This window comes from Dicentrarchus labrax, unplaced genomic scaffold, assembly GCF_905237075.1.
Source record: "Dicentrarchus labrax unplaced genomic scaffold, dlabrax2021, whole genome shotgun sequence".
Lineage (NCBI taxonomy): Eukaryota > Metazoa > Chordata > Actinopteri > Moronidae > Dicentrarchus > Dicentrarchus labrax.
Window position 1 is genome coordinate 17,458,366 of NW_026136715.1, and position 22,332 is coordinate 17,480,697.

Consider the following 22,332-nt stretch of genomic DNA (forward strand, 5'->3'; position numbering starts at 1 on the left):
TACTCATCCAGGAAGTCAAGACCACCTTCTCAGCCCCACCCCCCACAGAAATGTGGGTAATCTAAAAGACAGTAAACAAGTCACACAGCCGAATATCACATGACCAACCTATTAATATTTGTTTACTCACCACTATCAGGGTAGATCTGCTGTCCTAAATGTTTGGTGTTTGCCTGCACTGTAAAAGCATTATAGTGATTCTGGTGGTGAATGTATTGCTGTTAAAATAAATCCACTGGTTTCCAGTTAGGCTATACAGTCATACCGGCAGTTTAATTTAAATCCCAGCACGAATTATCTAAACTGTAACCCTTATGCATACATTATTGGGGTTCAAGCTTGAGTTCCCTATTAAAAGCAGGTTGAGCTGTACCTTTTTTTCAGACACAGCTGACAAAAGTTTGTTTCCCGGGGATTTTTCTGGCTAAAAATTTACTGACTGTTCAGGGGCGAAGGGTGGGAAGCAAGTTCATACTTACAGTCTGCAGCTCTGGCCAAAAGTTTCTCTTCTGCACAATCACTTCCTGTTTTCACCAGCTGGTCTGAAGAGCACTCACAAACACATGTTGTGCTTTTCAAAATACATGAACTGAGTGCCAGATCTTTTGCACTTATGACATTCATCTGTAGACTATCATTCAACAGGAAACCATGAGTTTTCAGAGGTTTAGACCACCAAGACTCAGAGTGAGCAGTGTTAACACCTGCAAAACTAAACTGAAATAAAAACAACTGTAAGACAAATATTTAGTATATTTTCATCCAGCTGTTATGTGTCTTATACTCTGGCATTGATATGAAGTCAAGAATCGATGTACTTTGTGCATCAAATAGCTGAGTTAAATAGCTGTAATGTCACGCTGCTCATGTTGGCCCCTTCATTTCCCCTTTTCACGGTAGTACTACTGTGGTTTATGTTCCACTTCCATGGGAGCGGTGTTGTTGTTCACTAACTGCTGCAAAGCTAAAATTGTCACTAATCTTGTATGGAATATGAAAAAGGAGGGTAGGTTTCTCACTGAAGAGTTCCAGTTTGATAACAGACATATAATCTGAAACTTTGACTCACTTTGCCTTTTTTAGATTTTCATTGGCTAATATTTAGGAAACAATTTAAGGTTTCACAAAATAGTGTTTATTTAACTTATAACCTTTTATGATAACTTCTCACTCTTTATGATAGGTTGCATTATTGTAAATGCACATTAACAAGAGGTTCATGTGAACAATATGCCCTCTTTTTATTTATATAAAAACACAGTCACAATATAGATGTCTACACTATAGTACCTGGAAATGTGCTTACCCCCAGTCTGATTTACAAGAATTTCTAAAACTAGGAGACACTTCTGGTCTATTTTGGGTCACAGTGCTTAAGATGTGTGAAACTTGCAATGATGGAGAGAAGATAAAAAAAGAAAGCACCTGTGTACTTTTATAGTTACATATATTGTGAGTAAATAAATTTTACGATTATCTTACTGCGTCATTGGTAAACTGATGAAGCTTTCTTAATTTGATGATGATGAATAGAATTTTTTGCTGATTTCCAAGAGCCAGAACTCATCCAAATATCTTGTTTTATCTGATCAACGAATTACTTATAACAGGCTAATGTTATACATTGTGACACTTGTGTGAACAGAATGATATTCACTTTATTATCAAATACGTGCAAAGATTATGAATTCATTGCTTGGTTTGCTGAACCTTGTGAGAAACGAGGAATAAATACAAATTGTATTACAAATATTTGACTTTCTTGCTTTAAAAAAAAAACAACTGAAATGACTGAATAGTGATCAAAATAGTTACCAATTTATGTCACTTGACTAATCTGCTAATTGACTGTTTCAGTTCGTAGACAAAAACAATAATAACACTCAAGACTGTCAGTATACAGATAGTTTTTAGGGGCGATGGAGGGCGGGAGAGCGAGAGAGAGAGAGAGAGAGAGAGAGAAAAAATTTCACTTCGCGCGAACTAAAGTTTTGGTGGACGGTCCCTTGGCGCGCAGGGAGCTGGAGAGCAGAGCGCAGCCGCTCAGTGAGACCGGGTCAGCGCAGCACCATCACTGCGTTAATGACAGCGCATTTGGCGGACGCAAGGAGGGAGACACTTCACCTCACATGCGAGCGCTTCGTCCGCTCAGAGCCGGATTTCTAACACCTCGCCTCACCTCACGGACGGATCCGCAACCTTCAGCCGAGACATGTCAGCGTGATGTTACAGCCTCCATCTTCGCTGTAAATAAAAAAAAGAAGCCCGAAGAGATGACCGGCTTGTAGAGCTCACAGGCAAGTGTCTGCGCAAACAGGTTGGAGAGGCTTCATGATAAATGTTCAAGTTTTTAGTCAGATAGACCAAAAATAGCCCGTTTTTATGTTTCGGCCGAAATGTGGCAGCATGGGTACATTTTCTTCCCCATTTCTGGTTTTAAAAGATGTTTCTCGTGTAAAATGTGTCATATCCGTGCATCCACGCTGTGCTGTAGGTGTTCTTACATTCATTCAATTGTACATTGTTATATAAATATATATATATAATCTCACATCTGGCAGGCAATGCAGCTCACACAGCACCAGCTTCCTCTTACTAAAATCAATAGTGTAGAATTACTTTATGGCAAACTACTGAAGATTACACTCAGAATACAATGTTTTCTGTTCGCAGTCAGTTGAATAGATTTGCAGGAAACGGGACATCAAATTTCCAAGCAATCTGTATTTTTTGTAGTGTGTATAATTCAGTCAAATTAAGTTTCTTTTTAGTATGTATTCACCTGATTTGACCCCTGAGTGCCTCTTTCAGAAAATTCAGTTCCTTTTGGTGGAGATGTATGATATGGCTCCCTATACTAAAGGCATTAAACTGCCGATTATAAACAGATAATACACACATAAAATTGCCTCAGTTTATCTTATATACCTTATGGATATTATTATATATGCATTAAGCTGCATTGAGGAGGTGGTGAAGGGATCAGGTGCAAACAACTTCAGGTGTCTGTTCATCAGCCAAAGTGTGAATGACTGACAGTATGTCATGTCATACATACACACTCTGCATGTGCCTTACAATTTACAATAAACAACCCTGTGAAAACAGATCTTTCAGGGTTTTAGAAACAAGCAAACAGAACAGCGTTATAGCACGAAGCGCACTGCGCTGGTTCATGTACTGTAAACGCATGTTAATAGTGGACATATTAACCCTGGCTGTGTTTCCTGTATGTGGACGGCCGGCTTGTGTTCCGGTGAGCAGCAGAGGAGCTGACGGTAAATGAGAGGCCGTCACCATGCCCCCGGGGAAGTATGGGATGCAGGAGGAATGGGAGAAGGAGGGGGACCAGGGGATCTTGATGGACTTCCTGCTGCCTACTGGGATCTTCCTCAAATTCCCTGTGTCTCGAAATGACACCATCAAAAGCATCAAAAAAGTATGTCCCCACACACGGCCATTTGATTATTTTTTACCACTGATATATGTTGTATAACCATGCATGCTGGCCGTTATAAGATAACTCTATATTTGTAGATTACAACTGATTAACTGCAGCACAGCGCTGCGGCTCTGATGACCACAGCTGCGAAACGCTGTTGTTATTTACAATATTTACTCAATATGCTTTTAAGCAAATTGGTTGACATAATACTTTCTTCAGACATTAAACTAATTAAAACATCACACAATCCGAACAATGCTCGCTTGTGCTTCTGATTCATCTTGAAGTTTTGATGCAACTGTAATAGAGGAGCTACAGATTTCCTCCTTGGTATACACGGCCAGTTCTCCGCTGAAGCAGATCTGCTGTTAAAACGTGAATGTGCCAGTTTCTATGCCAACAGTTCTGCCACTTCAGGCTGTTTGATTTAGCTTTGTTAAGTAATGATACTCTTGGAAGCTGTTAAGATGATTAAGAGATTAAATGTCTTTCCAATCGAGGTAATTCACAAGAAATTCTAGAAAATGTTCAGAAACTGCCAGGGTTAATTTTTTGCACAATGCGTTGTCATTCTAGCTCATTTGAGAAATCAGAGCGGTGGCAAAATATGTTATTGTTTAACAGCACTGGCACTTTAGTTCACAGTTTCTCCTGCTTTTGGAAATAGTAATGACGTGATGGCTGAGGTGTATACACAACCCGTCAGGCGTACATTTTATATACACAGAGAACACGCTGTACACTTCAGGCCATAAACACTGCACTCTCCACCTCATGCATTGCTTTTGTCTCTTGTTTCAGATGGTTTGGAGAAATGCCAGAAGCGAGGCCCTGTTCAGTGGATTGGGTGATCCCGACGCATACGTCTTCACCTGCATCAACCAGACAGCAGAGAGGGAGGAACTGGAGGAGGAATCGAGGCGTATAAATGATGTGCGGCCCTTCATGTGTGTTCTGAGGCTGGTGGCGAGGGAAGGCGACCGAGTGGAGAAACTCACCAACACCCAAATCAGCCTGTTAATTGGCAAAGGTTAGCAGCATCCTTTCTCTGATAGAGCTGCTACCAGAGTCACATTAGGGTCACCAAGTTTTTTGGTGGTTGGTGGTATTGTTTTGCAGTTACTCAGTATAAGATGGTCTTCTGTCATCATCAGAAAGAATGTGATTATTGTCATGTAAACGTTTCAGCTGTAGCCTGGTTCCAGTCCTCACTGTCCACATCTCTGATGTGTTCAGCGGTGCAAACAGAATAATTGATTAATATATTGAATACAGCAATGAAGGGAAATTAAATGGCATTTCACATCGATTGAAGAAATATGATGTTTTAAGAATTGCTATTTATGTAAGTGGACTTACAACGACCTGTACAGAGGCATCGATCTCAAGGCAAGGTGACCCATACTCAATCCTGCAGACGAAGCTCTGATTGGCTGTTCTTTTTTTGACCAGGGGAACAGCCATCACAACAAGCACAATGGCCGCACTGAGTTGTGACAGTGATTCAGAGGTCTGGGACTAGACTAGGTTAGAGCTGCTCTGAATGCCGAAATCATCCTATTGGCTGAGTTAAAGCGTTAATGGACAGACGCAAGTAGCCGCTATTTTTCTGCGCAGTTAGAAAACAAAACCTAACTCTGAACAAAAAAGCAGTTTGTTCTTTGTCTGTATTCCTGACGTTCACCATCTTGGAAGGTCGGCAAGTTACTGGTTAGCAATGAGCTAATGTAGCTAACCTGAAAATGGAGCACAGCTAGGCTTACTAATGCATTAGTAGAGTTTTTGACGTCTTCATATAGTCTTCTTTGCCTTCATCATCAGGTTTCACAGTCAGAAAAGCTGTATTTGTATGCTTCTTTAAAGCAGGAACAAGGAACTTTCAGTTTTGTTGATTCTGTCTGCCCCTGTGGACAAAAGTGTTTCCACCGCCTTATTTATTTGATTACAAGGGAAATCTAACTGAATCCAACCCAGTGGCAGTTATTATAAATAACCTTCTTGCTGATGGTACTGTGGGCTAATTGAAACCATTTCATAACCACTTAAAAACTCCTTTTTGTTGGTTTAAGTTTCAATAAATAAAAACATTTCAGGTGGAGCCAGTTAATGTTTGTACAACTAAATCTTTCACAATGAGTGAAACTGTACACTGTACAAGACTTGTATTTTTGATGTTTTTATTATGATTTTTTCAGGCCTGCATGAGTTTGAAGCCCAGAAGAACCACGAGGTGAATGAGTTTCGGACTAAGATGCGTACGTTTTGCGAAGAGAAGGCTCAGGAGCGGCAAATGTTGCCATGGCAGCAGTGGATGGAATACAGCTTCCCATGTGACTTGGAGCCATGCTGCTCTCCACCCATGAGTGGGAGCATGAAGTCAAAAAGCACCAAGAAGATTTTCATCAACGTCAAGTTTGAGGCTTGTGATGTGAGTTGATCTGCTGTTGTAGCTTTTATGAGTCATATATGTGAAGGTTGCTAAGACAAATCAATTCAAATGTTATAGTATGATGGGGCAGCAGCAGGGAACTCCAGCACAACAGCAGCATTTATTGGAAAAACTGTGGTTCCACCTTTTGTAGACAAATTGTGGAGGATGATTTTAAGTAAATGTGAGCACCTTTGGAAATCCCCCTCCCACACCACAAAATTTGTATTAAGTTGTCTGTGGCTCTCACAGGAAAGCTTCATGCTGCAGCAGGACCCTCAGGATTTCCCAGTGGCTCTGATGAGAAGCGCCCTGAAGAAGAAGGCCACCGTGTTTCGCTCAGTGCGACAGGAGCCTGAGGACTACACCTTACAGGTCAACGGGAGGTGGGAGTTCATCTATGGGAAACACCCCTTGTGCCAGTTCAAAGTGAGTGACTGGAGAAGATTTGTATGGAAATACAGCCCCCCTTTCCATATTTTTTGGTTTTGTTCATATTTAATTTTTATTAACCTTATAAACACATTTATAATATAAATACATTTATTCACCCCCTCAACATGAAGTAAAGAGGCACCTTTGGCAGCAATTAGTCTTGAGACTATATGAATGGTAGGATAAAAGGTAAAAGTTGCATGAGGCAGTTGAATGAAGAGAAATGCCTTGCCACAAATTCTGAATTTGGACATTTGGACTTTAGCATTGTTGTTTTGAAATGATTCCTGTTTAGCTTGGTCTTTATGTTTGGGGTTGTTACTGGAAAATTAATCGTTTCTCAAAACTCTCATTCAGAAAGCATCCCCCACAACATGATGCTTCATAGTTATACAATCAGTATGACGAGCAAATGGCTCAATCCTGGTCTCATCAGACCATAAAACTTTCTTCCCCTGTGTTTGAGAGGCTCCCATGTGCCTCCAGACAAAAATTATTCCAGATATAATGTGAATTGGTAAAGCTGTGCAAAGCAACTGGGCAACTTTATGAGCAACATTAAAATCTGGAAGGGAAATAATTATACAATCAATTAACTATGCGTGATTTAGATACATGTCAAAATGCCTAATTACAAATGATTGAACATGAAAAAGCCGAGCAACAGTAGACACTTTCTCTAGGGGTCTAGAGCAGTTATTTTCTCAGTGGATGTGGATGATTTTCATTTTCTGTGTTCTTTGTCTGCATCCTGCCTGTGAGGTGGTCCATAATAAGTGAAATGATTGTCAGATCAGGAGTGGGGTGAGTCAAGGTTTTGGTGGCAGGAGACCCCAGTGTTGATTTTGAAACTCCAGCTACCTGCAGGGGTGACTCATATCTGTCTAGCAGCCCTGCAGAAAGGAACTGCATCCATCCACACATAATGAGATTTCGACTGCATTAACCTACAGCAAATGAACAGCCTCCAGCCGTTAACCAGTGCTATCAGAACACTGGGAAATATCTGTGGGTAAACTGACTGATGACTGTACCAGTAAACAAAAAAACTCTTCTTCTGTTCCCTCCTGTTGTCTATCTGTCTTTTTTTCGCCCAGTACATTTTCTCATGTTTGAGAAACGGCCAAAACCCTCATCTAACCATGGTGGACCACACCACCATCAGCAAATATCAGGAGGAGCAGGGCAGAATGTGCAGCCAGGTATACAAGAGTCGCTCCCTGTCCAGACCTCCTCCACTGCCCCTGAAGAAGGTAAGCGTTCAGCGGACAGATGTCGTCTATCATTAACAGAGCAGCACTCTTTCTCTCTCTCTTTCTCTCCTCATCGTAGTTGTTCAGCACTGTGGACTTTGGCACACTTGAAACATGCGGTCCAACTCAGTGTTGATAATTTACACTTGACGCCTTTGCTCACATTGACTTTAGTTGAGCATAGAGAATATTTTTCCCTGCTTTGGGACTGCACTGGCAAAATTAAAGTTGTGGCAATTAACGCAAAAAAAAAAAACAGAAACATGAGCAGCAACCATAAAATTCCAAGAGTTAATAAAAGTACCTTGGTGAGGTTTTTGTCAGTTTCTTCCAGTTTCGCAGTTTGTTCCCTTTTTTTACTTTCTTTTGAAAGTGTACATTGTTGTGTTTCTATCGTTTGACATGTTACCAAACAGGAAATTGTAGCAATAGTTACATGACTTGCGACTTCAGTAAATGGTATAAATGTAGTCTTAATGTAAGGAATGACAGTGAAAAATGTAAACTTCCTCTCTTCTGACTCCTTCCTACAGCAGAACACCTCTTCTCTGTGGTCAATCAATGAGCCTTTTTACATTAACCTAGTGCAGGGCAGCCGAGTCAACGCAGACGAAGGAATGAAGGTTGGTGTGGTTTTGTGTGGGTTTTCTCTCACTTTGCTGCTCAATGAAGTGTGGCATTCACTTGTTTACCAATATCTCAATTTCAGTTGTACGAACAGCGGGGTTGACATGTAAATGACAGGGGGTCACATGGTCCAGACCACACGTTTCCCATAATTCATCAAGGCGGTTGGTTAAAACTTCAAAACAGGAAGTGGGGAGGGCCTATCTGATTTTTATGTCTCATTCTGAGGCCTAGATTCTAAGAAAAAAAAAACAGACTAGCTGTCTCTCCCTCCCTCGCTTTCAATGCACTCTTCTTTGACGGCGATGCATGCATTATGTTACTATTGCACATAGGCTCTAACAATTGTTGAAATGTGTTAAAATTAAGATGTTTCCCTGTAAATGACTGGCAAATGCATGTAGAAATACCCAGTAAGACTGGATATTCAATTTTTCCATCTCTGTTTTTTTTTTTTTTTGCAATATCATGTTGGGTTTTTTTTTTTTTTTAACCAATTTGACAAACAAGAAAAAGATTGAGAACACACGTAGGGAACTCTGTTAATGTGTGTCTGTGTTTGTGGTTCAGTTTCATAACTAACTATGTTACTGTTTAGATGGATTATTAAGTGTAAGTGCACTTCCGGCTGCTGCCTTAGAGCACATCATGACTGATGGCAAATTTGTCCTGTCACATAATTATCAGTCATGTCTGCAGTTGGCAGGCAAATGTTTGAAAAGACAGCCTGGGGGGAGAATATCCTCTCATGTATTTGGTAAATATAGATTCAGACTATCTTGATTTGCCAAAAGGCAGGAGCTTAATGGTTGTACAATATTGAATTTTGACCCCTACGGTTGTATCCTTTTTGACAGACTCACAACCTGCTTCCATTATGAATGTGTAGACCCTTTGACTCATAGCTTGAGTGACACAGGAAACTCTGAATCATCTAGTGAAGTCTGTAAATCTTCCACAAACAATCTCCCTCACACAAGTGCTTAACTCTTCAGCCTCTTCCAAACCACATGTCATGCCTTCATCTAATCACTAGTGTGTATGTGTGTTTCCCGGTCCAGCTTGTGGTGCAGGCAGGTCTGTTCCATGGCAGCGAACTGCTCTGTAAGGTGGTGACAAGCCCGGAGGTGGCAGTGTCCTCCGAGCCGCTGTGGGATCAAAACCTGGAGTTTGACATAAACGTGGCTGACCTGCCTCGCATGAGCCGCCTGTGCTTCGCTCTGTATGCTGTCATTGAGAAAGCCAAGAAACCCAGAGGCACCAAAAAGAAGAATAAGAAAGCGGTGAGTCCATCACAAACTCATGGTGTTTTTCGAGCCTTAGTGTACAACTTGTGATTGAGCAGGCGAGTGTTTGGGCTGGTGGGTGTGAATTTGTTAGCAGGCACAAACAGATCTGTTTCCTCTCTAGTGTGTAGTGTGCGTAGTCAGTGGGCGCTGTGTGGGTGTGTTTTGCTGCTGCGTCTGGTTGTGCAAGTGTGTTCAGTGGCAAGGCTGCGGTTAACATTTCATCCGCTTCAGCTCTTTTATCTGTACATCACACCAAGGAAGGAAGGAATTGGCAAACATTTTCAAGGAATTCTAAATGCATCTTCACAGTCGCCATTCGTATTTACAGCACTTCCGCACACTGAGCCTTTCACCTTTTAATTTACTTCTCATATTTAAGGCCTGTACTGTGGGCAGTTTAGTTTCAAGTTCATTATTATCATATGCACAATAATTGCAGTGAAGCAGTCGTTGGCAATGAAACAATGCTCACATAAATACTGTATATATAAAACCCTAACCCTATATAAAAAAGAAAATCAGGTAAGTTAATCTAAGACATATATTGCAGAAGTTAAATATAGGAATACAATATGATATGATATAAAATATAGATTAAATATAAAACTGTGGTAGACAGCTGTACAGTGATAGTAAAATGTATAAACTGGAACATCAACAGGTCGTGAGAACAGGTGGTGGACAGATTTAAACAGATAGTGTTGATATATATATGGAGATGTAAACAGTAAATAACCAGGTCAGTAAGCAGGTGGAGAGCCAGTGCAGTAGCTTTTTATTAAGTTGGGGACTTTATCTAGAGCAGCAGGGGTTTTTTTTCAACGTTTTTCAGGCCAAGAAATGGCAAGATGAAGCAAGGACCCCTTCTACATACATTGTATAAAATTGTTTGCATATTAAACTGGGCCTCCAATTACATGTTGGTGGGCCCATAGTGCCATTTATAACATACTTTATTATCATGCACGCATGCTGTGATATGCTATAAAAATAATAATTATAGACAGATTCATATATACATGATGCAATTTTAAACATGCATGTGGGATTTGTCTTTGCTAATAATATGTTGGATTCATGTTCATTTGTATTTTCAGTCATATTTAACCTTTTGAAAAATAAAAACTTAATAAAAAAAATATTATCAAACAATAATTTCGCAGCCCCCCTGCAGGAACTCTACTAGCTCGCAGTGGCGAAATGTATCTAAATTATATGAAGCACCTTTTTGGGCAATATGTAGATACAAGATTTTGTCATCAGCATGAAATATGTACGTCTGTGTGGAAATAGTATAATTCATTCACATAAATTAGAATGGACAAAGAATTCAACCGCAAGCACTTATTACAAGTACGGCTGCTTTTTTCATTTATTTTGTGAAATAACTGAACTGTCAGCAGTATTATAAGCCTTAGAGAGACAGGAATACACATTACTATACCTCTAATTTGACAGAAATGGAAGTGTTACATTTAGAATAATTATTACATTTAGTACTGAATCGATTGGTGGATTGACAGAGAATTGATGAACCTATTTTGATCTTAAATTCATAAGTAGTTTTTTAAGCAAAAATGTCAAACCAACTGTTTGTTAGACAGAAGAAGCAATTTCATTCTCGAGCTCTGGGAAATTGTGAAGAACATTTTAATTTTTTTTTATTTTAGAAAATATTAATAATAAAGATTATTATTAGTTGCAGTAGTACACTGCTACTACAACAGTAGTACACTGAGAGACTACATTGTAAAAAGCCTCCATACACCCACTCACTGTGCACTGACAAAAACAGTGAACAACAATAAATTCCCCTTTTTTCTGCAGCTGTGGTCTCTGCCTCTTTGTTTTGAAGCGTTGCAGCGACTGTTGGCAACGTGTTAGGGAGGTCCGCTCAAAAGTATGGCCCAGGTGGGTTTATGGGCATCAAGGCCACTTCTGCTTTCTGAGCCACTTCTCTCTTCTTTTGCCCGGAAGAGAAGTCCTGCAGACAGAAGCCAGAAGTTAAACTATTTTAGCCACTTCACTTGTTTACGCGAAGTGTCTCCTTTTTTAGCTCGGTACATTCAGCCTAAATGTGTTGTCGTGGTCCCATTCTTTTTCTGCTGACCTCTGACTGGATCTTATTTGCATTTTTGCTGCTTTTAAATTCCAACTTTAACACTTGAGACTGTATGAAAATAACATTGCCATCATGTAAATTTTTTACCAGAAGCTTCAAAGTCCTTTGCTTTACATTTTATTATTTAACACAATGAATTATAAAGTCAAAGTTCCCATGAAAACACAATTTCTATGTCATTAAAACATTTTCTTCATGTGATTTGATTTGAATTTAAATGAACATCTAAAATAAAGCTGATGTTTAATAATTCAATATATTTTAGATGAATTGATGAAAATGCCTTTTGGATGTTGAAATGTTGTAACTGATCAAACCTTTATGTAAAATGAGAGTACTCTTTTTCCCTCTTTTGCTTTCTTTTGGCATGATTTTACTGTTTGCAGATGGTCTTAAAAGCAAAACAAACTTAATCCTCCCTGTCCCTCTCTTCAGGACTGTCCGATAGCCTGGGTGAACACTATGGTGTTCGACTACAAGGACCAGCTGAAGACTGGGGAGTTCCTCTTGTCTACTTGGCCATCTGTTCCTGGTAAATTTCAGCCTTGTCTCTCCTTACATCGCCTACTCTTCAAAAACACCTCACATGTTAACAGCCTCCTCCACAGCGCCTAGCAGCACACAATGAGGGCTGAAATACCAAAAGTACCATGTGGCAACATCGAAACCCCACATATTCGCTCATGTGTTTGCTGATGTACCAGATAGCCTTTTTTGGATACGGAAATGACTGTTGGTATCAAAAATTAGAGCTATCTATCTATTCACTTTGGCTGTAGCATAAAATTATTTTGTCTTTCTCTGCGGTTTGAAAGAGCAGTTTGAGAGATACAGGAGCAATTTGAAGATGAAAATGTACTCACAAAGTGGATAAAAGCATCTACGAAATGTCACAGTTCATATATGACATTTTTCATCACAGATGACAAAGGCGATCTGTTGAACCCGATGGGAACAGTCGAGAAGAACCCCAATGTGGACAGTGCTGCGGGCCTTCTCATTCGCTTCCACAACATCCGGCCTCATCCTCTCTATTACCCTCCGCTTGACAAGGTACATATTCCCAAAAGGCAAAAGCACATACTGAAAGCTATATTTGTATCACAGTCAGTCAAGAGATCCTCATCTGTTTTTAGATAAGTGATGTGGAGAAGAATGGTGATGCAGGTATTCCCACTAAAGAAGAGGTAAGACTTTCTATATGTCACGTTGTCACACGCTTTTTCTTGCTGACCACATATTGTTTATGAGTATGTTTTCGCATCGTTTTGCTCTCCGTAGTACATGAAACTAAAAGAAATCATGGACAACAAAAACTACACCGAGTTTTTCGAGGACGAGAAGGAGCTCTTGTGGAAGCTTCGCACAGAAGTCCGCAACCATTATCCAGAAAGTCTGTCCAAGCTGCTCCTCATCACCAAGTGGAACAAGCGTGAGGACGTAGTTCAGGTATAAATGGAGAGTTCTGGAAGATAATTTCCCCACTATGGGCTGTATACTGTATATGACTGTACATGTTTGCAGAACACACAAAATGCCTGGAAAAAGTATCCTAATATGCTCAATGACAAAGTGAGCATGCTAAATCTTTAGCAGGGTTAATGTTTCCCATGTTCACCATCTCAGTGTTAGCATGCTAACATTAGCTAATTAGCACTAAATATAAAGTACATCAGAGGCTGTTGGGAATTGCATTCATTTTGCAGGTATTTTATCATAAACCAAAGTGTTGGTCAAATTGACAACGATCCATGTTTTTGCTTCTCAACCAATAATGTGAACCTCATGCTGGGGCTAGAATAAAAGTCATTGTCCTTTGAGGATAATTATTATCTGAAAAAAAGCGGAGATACTTCAGTTGGGATAATAGCTAGACAAGTACTAGTTGTTAACATGGTTGAAAAATAAAAATGAGAGTATGTACGCACATCCAAACCAAACGGGGGCATGCGCTGACCCGAAAGTTTGCAAATAATGAGATGAACAAATCGGTTCTAGTGACTCATCATGTGCCTGTATCATGTTTACTGTATATAAGATGGCACCATGCATTATCACGCTAGTCTGATGAAGAGCACAGTTGCTCAAAATGTCACCTTGGTGTTCATCTCATTAAAAAATTGAAGTGTCAACCCATTTCCAAGAGTCCTAGGACACAATCTTAATTTTTTGTCCAACCAACAGTGCCAAACCCAAAGACATTTCAACAAAGCAGAGAAAAGCATCGCGTCACATTGGAGAAACTAAAACCAGCAAAGGTTTCAGTTGATTATCAAAGTAGCTGCTGATTTATGTTTTCAGTACTACCAACCAGTAACGGTCTTGAAAATACACTGAAACACTGAAAGTTTTAATTGTTATCGTGTTAGAAAATGGTCATTTCTTTCTCTGCAGATGGTGAGTTTACTGAGGAAGTGGCCTGACCTTCCTGCCATTCATGCCTTGGAGCTCTTAGATTACAGTTTTCCCGACCCAGCGGTCCGTTCTTTCACCATCAGATGCCTCAGGAAGCTCAGGTACACACATATTTGGGTTTTGGTCTATATCCATGTGGCATCAAACATTGTGTGTTTTAACAGCGTAATCATTTATGGAACGTTTTCTCTGCACACAGTGATGATGAACTGCTACAGTACTTAATCCAGCTGGTCCAGGTCCTAAAGTATGAGTCCTATCTAGACTGTGACCTCACCACGTTCCTGCTAGAGAGGGCTTTGTCCAACTGGAGGATAGGACACTTTCTGTTTTGGCATCTCAGGTGAGACGCAGTCCAGCAGAAATAACAAGATAGTGAGCGTCTGCAGCCTTTTGTTTGACTGGAGAATTGGTGTTTATTATAGGTCAGAGATTCATGTGGCATCTGTGAGTTTGCGTTTTGGACTGATTCTGGAGGCCTACTGCAGGGGAAACATTCACCACATCAAGCTCTTAACCAAACAGGTAATCTCACACACTTATACACACTGACATCAAGCTCTGAAATGTGTGTTTTTGTTTTGTGCTAAATCTCAACCTATCCCCCACAGAACGAGGCCCTGGGCAAAATGAAGGCCCTGAGCGACTTTGTCAAGTCCGGCTCCCAAAAGATGACAGTGGATGACCTGAAGCTGTGTATCAGACAGGAGTCCTACCTCGAGGCCCTGTCAGACCTGCTGTCACCACTCAACCCCAGCATCGTCCTCAGTGAGATCTGGTTAGTGCCACACACACACAGACACACACATACACACACACACTACAAATTGCATTGCAGTTTTGCTCCCTTTCTGGGTTTACTGAATTACAAAATAATACATTTACGTAGCATATTGACAAATTAACCCTTAGTTGTTACAGCACCAGTAGACTTTTTAAATCTTGCTCTATGCAGTCTTCTTCTACTTCTCACCACAAGACCCCTTACAGATGAGGATGCTGACATTTATTTTATTGTGTCTCCAACCTGTTCCTCTTCACCCCTTTGAGCAGTGCTTTGTCCCATAAGAGATAATATTAATTAATGCATAAATGTTAATGGTGAAAACTCAGTATATCAAAAATATGTTGTACAAACAGACATTTTCTCAACTTTTAAGTGCATTTTGTCCTCAGTCTATGAAACTGGCAAAATTATATTGATCATGTGTTTACAATGAGTGTGTTTGCCATTGCAGTGCAGATAAGTGCAGGTTTATGGACTCCAAGATGAAGCCGCTCTGGCTGCTGTATAAGAACCCCCAGGCTCAAGGAGACATGGTGGGCATCATCTTCAAGAATGGAGATGGTGAGATACAAGAAAACCTGTATACACGCTTTCAGTACACATTAACAAACAGTAGCCACACAGTGTTGGAATTACACTGAAGTGTTGAAATACGGGGGTTGTACCGCAAACATAAACATACCCAGCAAGTTTGGAAAGGGACACCCCCTAAATTCAAGAGGAGGAAGGGCAGAAGACAAAAAGTACCCAGAGGAAATTCATTTAATTTTAATTTTTTTTTCACAGATCTTCGACAAGACATGTTGACCCTTCAGATGATCCAGCTCATGGAGAATTTATGGAAGAAAGAAGGCCTGGATCTCAGGTACAGTGGGAGCAGTTGTTTGCAGCAGCTGTTGATGCTTTTTGCACAAGGAACTCCTCCAGGCCAACATGACACTGTTCATTTCACCCTCACAGGATGATCCCATATGCCTGCTTGTCCACTGGAAACAAGATGGGGCTCATCGAGGTAGTGAAGAACTCAGACACCATCGCCAATATCCAGCGTAACAGCAGTAACAGTGCCGCCACCGCTGCCTTCAACAAGGACGCCCTGCTTAACTGGCTCAAATCTAAGAATCCTGAGTGAGTATGATAAACAAGTTTGACACAGTGGTTGCTATTGGCCTCAATAGCCTCAGAATGTCATCTTCTACTATGAAGATACTGTAATGATCTCTGTAGAAGTGACGACCCTCTTAAATCCTAGGATGTGCACACCACCTGCTGTTCAAATAGTTTTATCCATCCAACCATTTTCTAATTGTTTATCATGATCAGGGTCACACAGTGGCAACAGGGTGAGCAAAGCCACCCAAACAGCCTTTTCCCCACTAACCTTCCTCAGTTCTTCATGGGGGGGATCCCATTGTGCTTCCTAGCCAGCTCTGTCATAAGCTGTGCCCAAATACATACTGTATGTTATTGTAGATTTTGTGTGTTTGCCCACCTAAAATGTAGAGTAAAGTTTACTTTAAGGTCTACTACTCTTAAGGTCAGCATGCAGAATTGTTGTGTGTATTGAGAAACATTGTTCCACATTGTAATGCACAACAGGGACGAGGAGTTAGCCTCAGCTGCAAAAAATGGTGGAAAGATAGCTCCGAAGACGATAACTACTTCACCAATGACGTGTCCAAGTGCATTGCAGCATGTGTGAAACAAACTGCCATAAAAGTGCACTAACTATAGCACTTTATTTTTATTCGGTAGGGAATTGAAACACAATAAGGGTGTGAAATGTGTCATATTCTGTTTTGGACATTTTTGGTATTACTGGTAACACTTTACTTTAACCCTTTCCCTATTTTAGTAACTGGTCTTTAACATGCTGTAAGGTAGTTGTAAACAGATACAAGGACATTTGAATTTAATATCGAACTATTTGTTAACAACTATACCTCCACCTGTACGACAAGCATGAGTAGAGGCTGGTGTATAAAGGGATAAAACAGATAATGAAGGACAATGTAGAAAAAATTATAAAATATGTCTTTAAAGGAGAAGTTATAATTCTTGACAAATACTGTACCTTTATAAAAATTCATAAAAAATATCTGCTTACAACTATATAATATTTTCATATAGTGCTTGATCATCAAAAAGTATAGTCAAGGTACTCTAAATATTAATTCAATGCAACAAAAACTTCAGTTGTCACACACAGGTACAGTGTGTAAGTGTTTTTTTTTGACAGCATGGAGAAAAATTTTCCATTTATGATGGGTCTATATAAGTTTTATGTTTTATGTCTGTGCGTGTGATTTGAATTGTTTACTTCAAAGTATTTATTGTGTACAGCATTTTAAAAGAGTGACAGACCAACACAAAGTGCATAGGCGACTACAGCTTCAGAAACAGTAAATGAGAGTAGATTTTTATTTGGTGCCAGACAGTCTGAAGGTCTTGTCTATTCTAAAAGCTCCTCGAAGAGAGAGAACCATTCAATGTAATGAATAAGCCTTTGTACATCACGTTGGCAAGACAGGCCCAGCTGACTTCACGACAGAACAGAAAGGTAATTAGCTTGAAATGCTGCAGCACCCAAACTGGAACGGAGAAAATTAGTAAAAGCTTGACACAGTAAACCCTCTGCACGTCTAGACCGTGAAGGGACGTGACGGTCAATCATTAATTGGCCACAGGAGCTCTTCGGTGAATATTTCTTATAGCAGTGAGGAAATTCTGACGGTGTGTGTGTGTGTGTGTGTGTGTGTGTGTGTGTGTGTGTGTGTGAGTGGTATTTATGCAGGTTGTGTGACATAGATAAGAGAAGTGTAAATGTAGTGTAAGAACAAAACCCACTCATGCTTTGCTTCCTTTTTTCTCTGATACTTTTTGTCTCCAGGGACAAACTTGATCAAGCAATAGAAGAGTTCACGCTGTCCTGTGCTGGCTACTGTGTAGCTACTTACGTCTTGGGTATTGGAGATCGTCACAATGACAATATAATGATCAGGGAAACTGGACAGGTACTGTGATCTCATTCATCCTTGGGAGTCATTACGGCACTGAAATGTACCACAAGAGAGCAATTAGACATAAAGTGGGAAATGGGTGGTACTTAACCCAATGCTCAACCTAACTTTATAGATTGATGTGCCAACATTTGTGAGTTTCCAATTAGCCAACAAATACTTTGTTTAATTCCAATGAGTGTTGAAATCATTCAGGTCACTCACCAGTTAGTGAGTCTTCAAGAAATGTGACTGTGGTCAGTGATTCAGAACCAGACGTAATTTTCACCTTTGCTCCTCAGCTGTTCCACATTGACTTTGGGCATTTCCTGGGCAACTTCAAGCGGAAACTAGGGATCAACAGGGAGCGTGTGCCTTTTATCCTGACTTATGACTTTGTCCATGTGATCCAGCAAGGGCGAACGAACAACAGTGAGAAGTTTGAGAGGTAAAATATTATTTTGTGGATAATAATAAATCTTTTTTTTTTTTAGATGTGGGATTCTGTTTGCATATTTTATAACCTATGATTGATGTTGTCAGGTTCAGGGAATACTGTGAGCGGGCCTATAAGATCCTGTGTCGCAATGGGACGCTGTTCGTCAACCTCTTTGCTATGATGAAGGCAGCAGGACTGCCAGAGCTCACCTCCTTCAAAGACATCCAGTATCTAAAGGTATGCAACAATGATGATACTGCTTCTGATGATGATAAGGAGGAGGAGGAGGAGGAGGAGGAAAGGCATGATAATAATTTTGACAATGTTTCGGTTTCTTGTTTTCTGAAGGACTCTTTAGCTTTGGGTAAATCAGAGGAAGAGGCACTGAAGAATTTCAAAGTGAAGTTCAACGAAGCTCTGCGGGAGAGCTGGAAGACGAAGGTCAACTGGATGATGCACTCCTTGGCCAAAGATAATAGACCTTGAAGAACACTGCTCCAAGGGAACCTGAAGACCAAAAATGTTGGATTTTAAGCTTATGGAGATAAAACGGAAGAAAACACAATCAAATATTTTACTTTATTAATGGGATTCAAAGACACTCAGCAAATGTTTACATCTCGCTGGCCTGCCTGTGGTATATAACGACTAAGAGGAGGCATCCAAAGACAATGATGTAATCATGGAGCATAGTTTCAACACACAGATACTTTAGCAATGAAGGACATCCATCACACTCATCGTTCTGCCCTCAAATAATGGATTGTCTTGAGGACATATCAACAAAATGTATAAACTGTGCTTTTTTGACGTGTTAAAATTGCTACTTGAAAACCACCTGCTCATGCAAAAGTATCATGAATCATTGAAACAGAAGCAGAGATTGAAAATTCATCTCACCGACTGCATTACTCAGCAGGGAGCAAACTGCAAACCAACTTTATGATGACTTTAGACGACACTGTTTAGTCGCGAAGTACAATAACAAGGGCGGCAGTTTCACCTCAAGTTTTTTATATGGTTTACAACCCTCGATTGCTGTGTCATTTCCTCTCATTGCAAATGCCTTTTTTGCAATATCATCTTGTTTTTTGTTTTTTTATTGTATTTTATTTAATTTGTTAGCTTTGAAGCACTTGTACAAAGTCATGAAGGATATTTTAAAAAGATGTGTTTTACTGCTGGGTTGATGTAATATTGCCTTGAAGTGCAGTATGTTGCCTTTGTAGTGCCAGTAGACAGGAAGCATTGTAACATTTACAATTTATTGTAAAATGAGAAGATAACTGGGACCTTTATTTTGATAACACCCCTGTGTACCTGGCTGTGTTACCTAGAAAACTCTTACCAAACAGCTACTCTGCATTTAAGGAATAGTTTGACATTTTGGTAAAAAAAAATTAGCTTTTTGCTGAAAGTTGGATGGGAAGGTCAGTACCACTCTCATGTTTGTCCGTTAAATGTGAAGCTGGAGACAGTGGCCTTTAGCTTAGTGACTGGAAACGGGTAAAAAGCTTGGCTGACTCTGTTGGAACCAAGCAGCAGCCTCCGTAGTCGAGAAATGAAACCAACGCGCAATTCCTGGAACAGCCACTTGAGGCTGGCTCCAGAAGTGGTCAATCTCCATAAGGCCCCATATTAAACGGTTTCGGTCTCTGTAGCAAAAATGCCCCGTTCATGACAACTGTAAGTGTTTTTATGTAACTCCCTTGTTTAAATTATACCAAGGCTTAAACGTTATTAAGACTGTGCCATCACAGGTGGCTGGTTTTAGCAACTAGGCTTCATTTGGTCTGCCTCAGCTCTACCCACACTGCACGTATTTGCCCGTATTTTTGTATTAGTCATGAGCCAGCGGAGTCAGGAGTGCCAAGATAGCAGCGGCCTGAGCCGACCACACTGAGCTTCACTACAGCTCAGCAACCGATGCTTGATGTCATAAAAACCAAGTATATTTTTAATTATATAGCCTATGGTTGAAACGTAACTAAATCTGACCACAGGCACCTAAAACTAAATCTACAGCTCACCAATTAACACATTACATCTTGTTTACTGAAGTGCAAAAAGGACACGTTGGAAGTATTATGTAGCAAGCATAGTCTTTATACTAAGATCAGGTAACTGTGTCCGGGCCCCAGCTTCATATAAGAGTGATATTGCTTTTCTCATCTAACTCTCAGCAAGAAAGTGAATAGGTGTATTATCCCAAATGTCAAACTATTCCTTTAATGACAACTACCATTAGCTAATGAAAAAGAAATGATCTCAGGCGGTATGCAAAGATATCATATAGATGTTTGGTCCAAGGATCAGACAAAATATTGAATACATGGGGCATTACAACCCAAATAGGAATCTGTGGACTTATTTAAGCCATAGAGGTGTGGTTTTGTTTCTAAAATGGTGGTACTGTACACATGGCCCTTATGAAAGTGTAAATCTGGACTATGTGTACTATCTCCGATGATGCAGTCTGTGTGTGTGTGTGTGTGTGTGTGTGTGTGTATGTGTGCGTGCCTGTTATTTTCTGATATTTAAGTTATGTACTGTGTAATTTCCATTCCATTTTTAACTGATGTGCCAGGTGCCGTGCAAGAGATTTCCTGCTTGTAGTGTCAAACACCTCTATACTTGGACATATCTAATACTGTGCTTTGTCTGTCAAAGCCTGTGCTCTATGATTGAATTTTATGGTCCATACAGATACTTTACATGCTGTATATCTAGCTGACAGTCCTGTAAGGAAGACGCTTTTCATAACATTTTTATTTTGCATAGCAGTTAAAATGATCTGTAACGTTTGTATGAGTCTCTGTACAATGATGACTTTTACAGAAGAGCAAGTGTAGCTGTAGATTACACAGCAAGAAGATTTAAAAGCTATTGAAATATTCACTGTGGAATAGACTTTAAATATGGGCCGTCAATGTCCCTCAGTATGGGCTCAGCTAAACACTGCTGCTTTAAGCTGCTTTTGAGGAGGAGTGAGTCTATTGAGTAGATGGGCTACTTTAGCTAATTGTAAAATATACTGCTGTTGCCTTTTGAATTGACTGTAATTCATGAATTCTGTCCAATGGTACAAATCTGTTAATATTCAGGCCTCATTTTCATGTGTGCAGCTAAAACGGATAAATCCTCCTGATCTGTCCTTTGTCTGCATCCTGTTTTCACATTTGTTTCACTTGCTGTTGGGAGGGAAACATGCACTCAATAAACAGTTTGCAATAGCAGAGTGCACTGAAACTTTCTAGGATCCAAGTCATATGTTAGCTTTATTTTCTATCTATTTTTTGAAACTTAAAAAAGGTTGATCATAGATGAAGGCAAAAGCCACCAGAGTCAGCCTTCTTCTCCATTGTATTTTAGAGAAATGGCCTCCTGTTAAAGTGTGTGGGAGTTCACACTTCACAAAAACATGTCTTTTTCCCCAGAACCCTTAAACTACGGAAGCCCTAAAGGGCCATGGATTCATACATTTTATTTCCTCCGTTTTCCCGTGATAACAATATAATTAATTCGAGATCTCGAGATAATGACTGTGATATGATAACTGCGGTCAAGTCAACCGTTACTCCGATCTCCGTGGTCAAATCAGCCGCACTTAAACGTACAGGGTATTCACTTCCGGTTTTCAAAATAAAGGTATTAAGAGAAGTAAGCTATAATTCTAATAATTATAATATAATGCGCCCATGATGAATAAAAAACATACTTAATATCAAGCATTTTACTGCATCAATGTCAAAACAAAAGTTCCATATTTGTACCTCCAAGTGGCATATTTTTGCATATTTGAGGTACAGTAAAAACATATTGCTCAATAATTCCTGGCTATGGATAGTATATCTGACTTCTACACATATAAGAATACAAGTATACTTAATATCAAGCATTTTTACTGCACCAATTTGGAGAAATTCAACAATAAAATAAAATTTGTACCTGCTTTTACTGTACCTCAAATTTATGAAAATATGCCACTTGGAGATACAAATATGGGACTTTTGTTTTGGCATTTATTCACATTGGTGCAGTAGAAATGCTTGATATTAAGTATGTTTTTTATTCATCATGGGCGCATGAAACA

The 22,332-nt window shown here is 39.8% G+C and overlaps 1 protein-coding gene across 2 annotated transcripts; it reads left to right on the top strand.

The window, feature by feature from the left end:
• Positions 1-1,978: 1,978 nt before the first annotated feature.
• pik3cd (phosphatidylinositol-4,5-bisphosphate 3-kinase, catalytic subunit delta) lies at positions 1,979-21,472 on the top strand. Of its 2 annotated transcripts, none has more exons than XM_051425181.1 (23): positions 1,979-2,297; positions 3,265-3,439; positions 4,247-4,475; positions 5,641-5,873; positions 6,126-6,302; positions 7,406-7,561; positions 8,095-8,184; positions 9,250-9,471; positions 12,035-12,131; positions 12,522-12,652; positions 12,736-12,786; positions 12,881-13,048; positions 13,994-14,115; positions 14,214-14,357; positions 14,440-14,539; positions 14,626-14,792; positions 15,253-15,362; positions 15,588-15,666; positions 15,762-15,929; positions 17,692-17,815; positions 18,103-18,248; positions 18,344-18,476; positions 18,588-21,472. In XM_051425181.1, exons 2-23 carry the CDS (start codon positions 3,299-3,301, stop codon positions 18,723-18,725), a joined length of 3,126 nt encoding a protein of 1,041 aa, XP_051281141.1. In that variant the 5' UTR covers positions 1,979-2,297; positions 3,265-3,298; the 3' UTR covers positions 18,726-21,472. The 2 variants fall into 2 exon arrangements, with proteins under 2 accessions (XP_051281141.1, XP_051281142.1); XM_051425182.1 differs by having other exon boundaries at positions 8,098-8,184.
• The last annotated feature ends 860 nt before the right edge of the window (positions 21,473-22,332 follow it).

Excerpts from the sequence above, each read along its gene's own strand:
- pik3cd (XM_051425181.1), top strand. The coding sequence starts at position 3,299 with ATGCCCCCGGGGAAGTATGGGATGCAGGAGGAATGGGAGAAGGAGGGG. Across the intron at positions 5,874-6,125 it reads TCAAGTTTGAGGCTTGTGAT|GAAAGCTTCATGCTGCAGCA; the intron begins GTGAGTTGATCT and ends TGGCTCTCACAG. Across the intron at positions 8,185-9,249 it reads ACGCAGACGAAGGAATGAAG|CTTGTGGTGCAGGCAGGTCT; the intron begins GTTGGTGTGGTT and ends TTCCCGGTCCAG.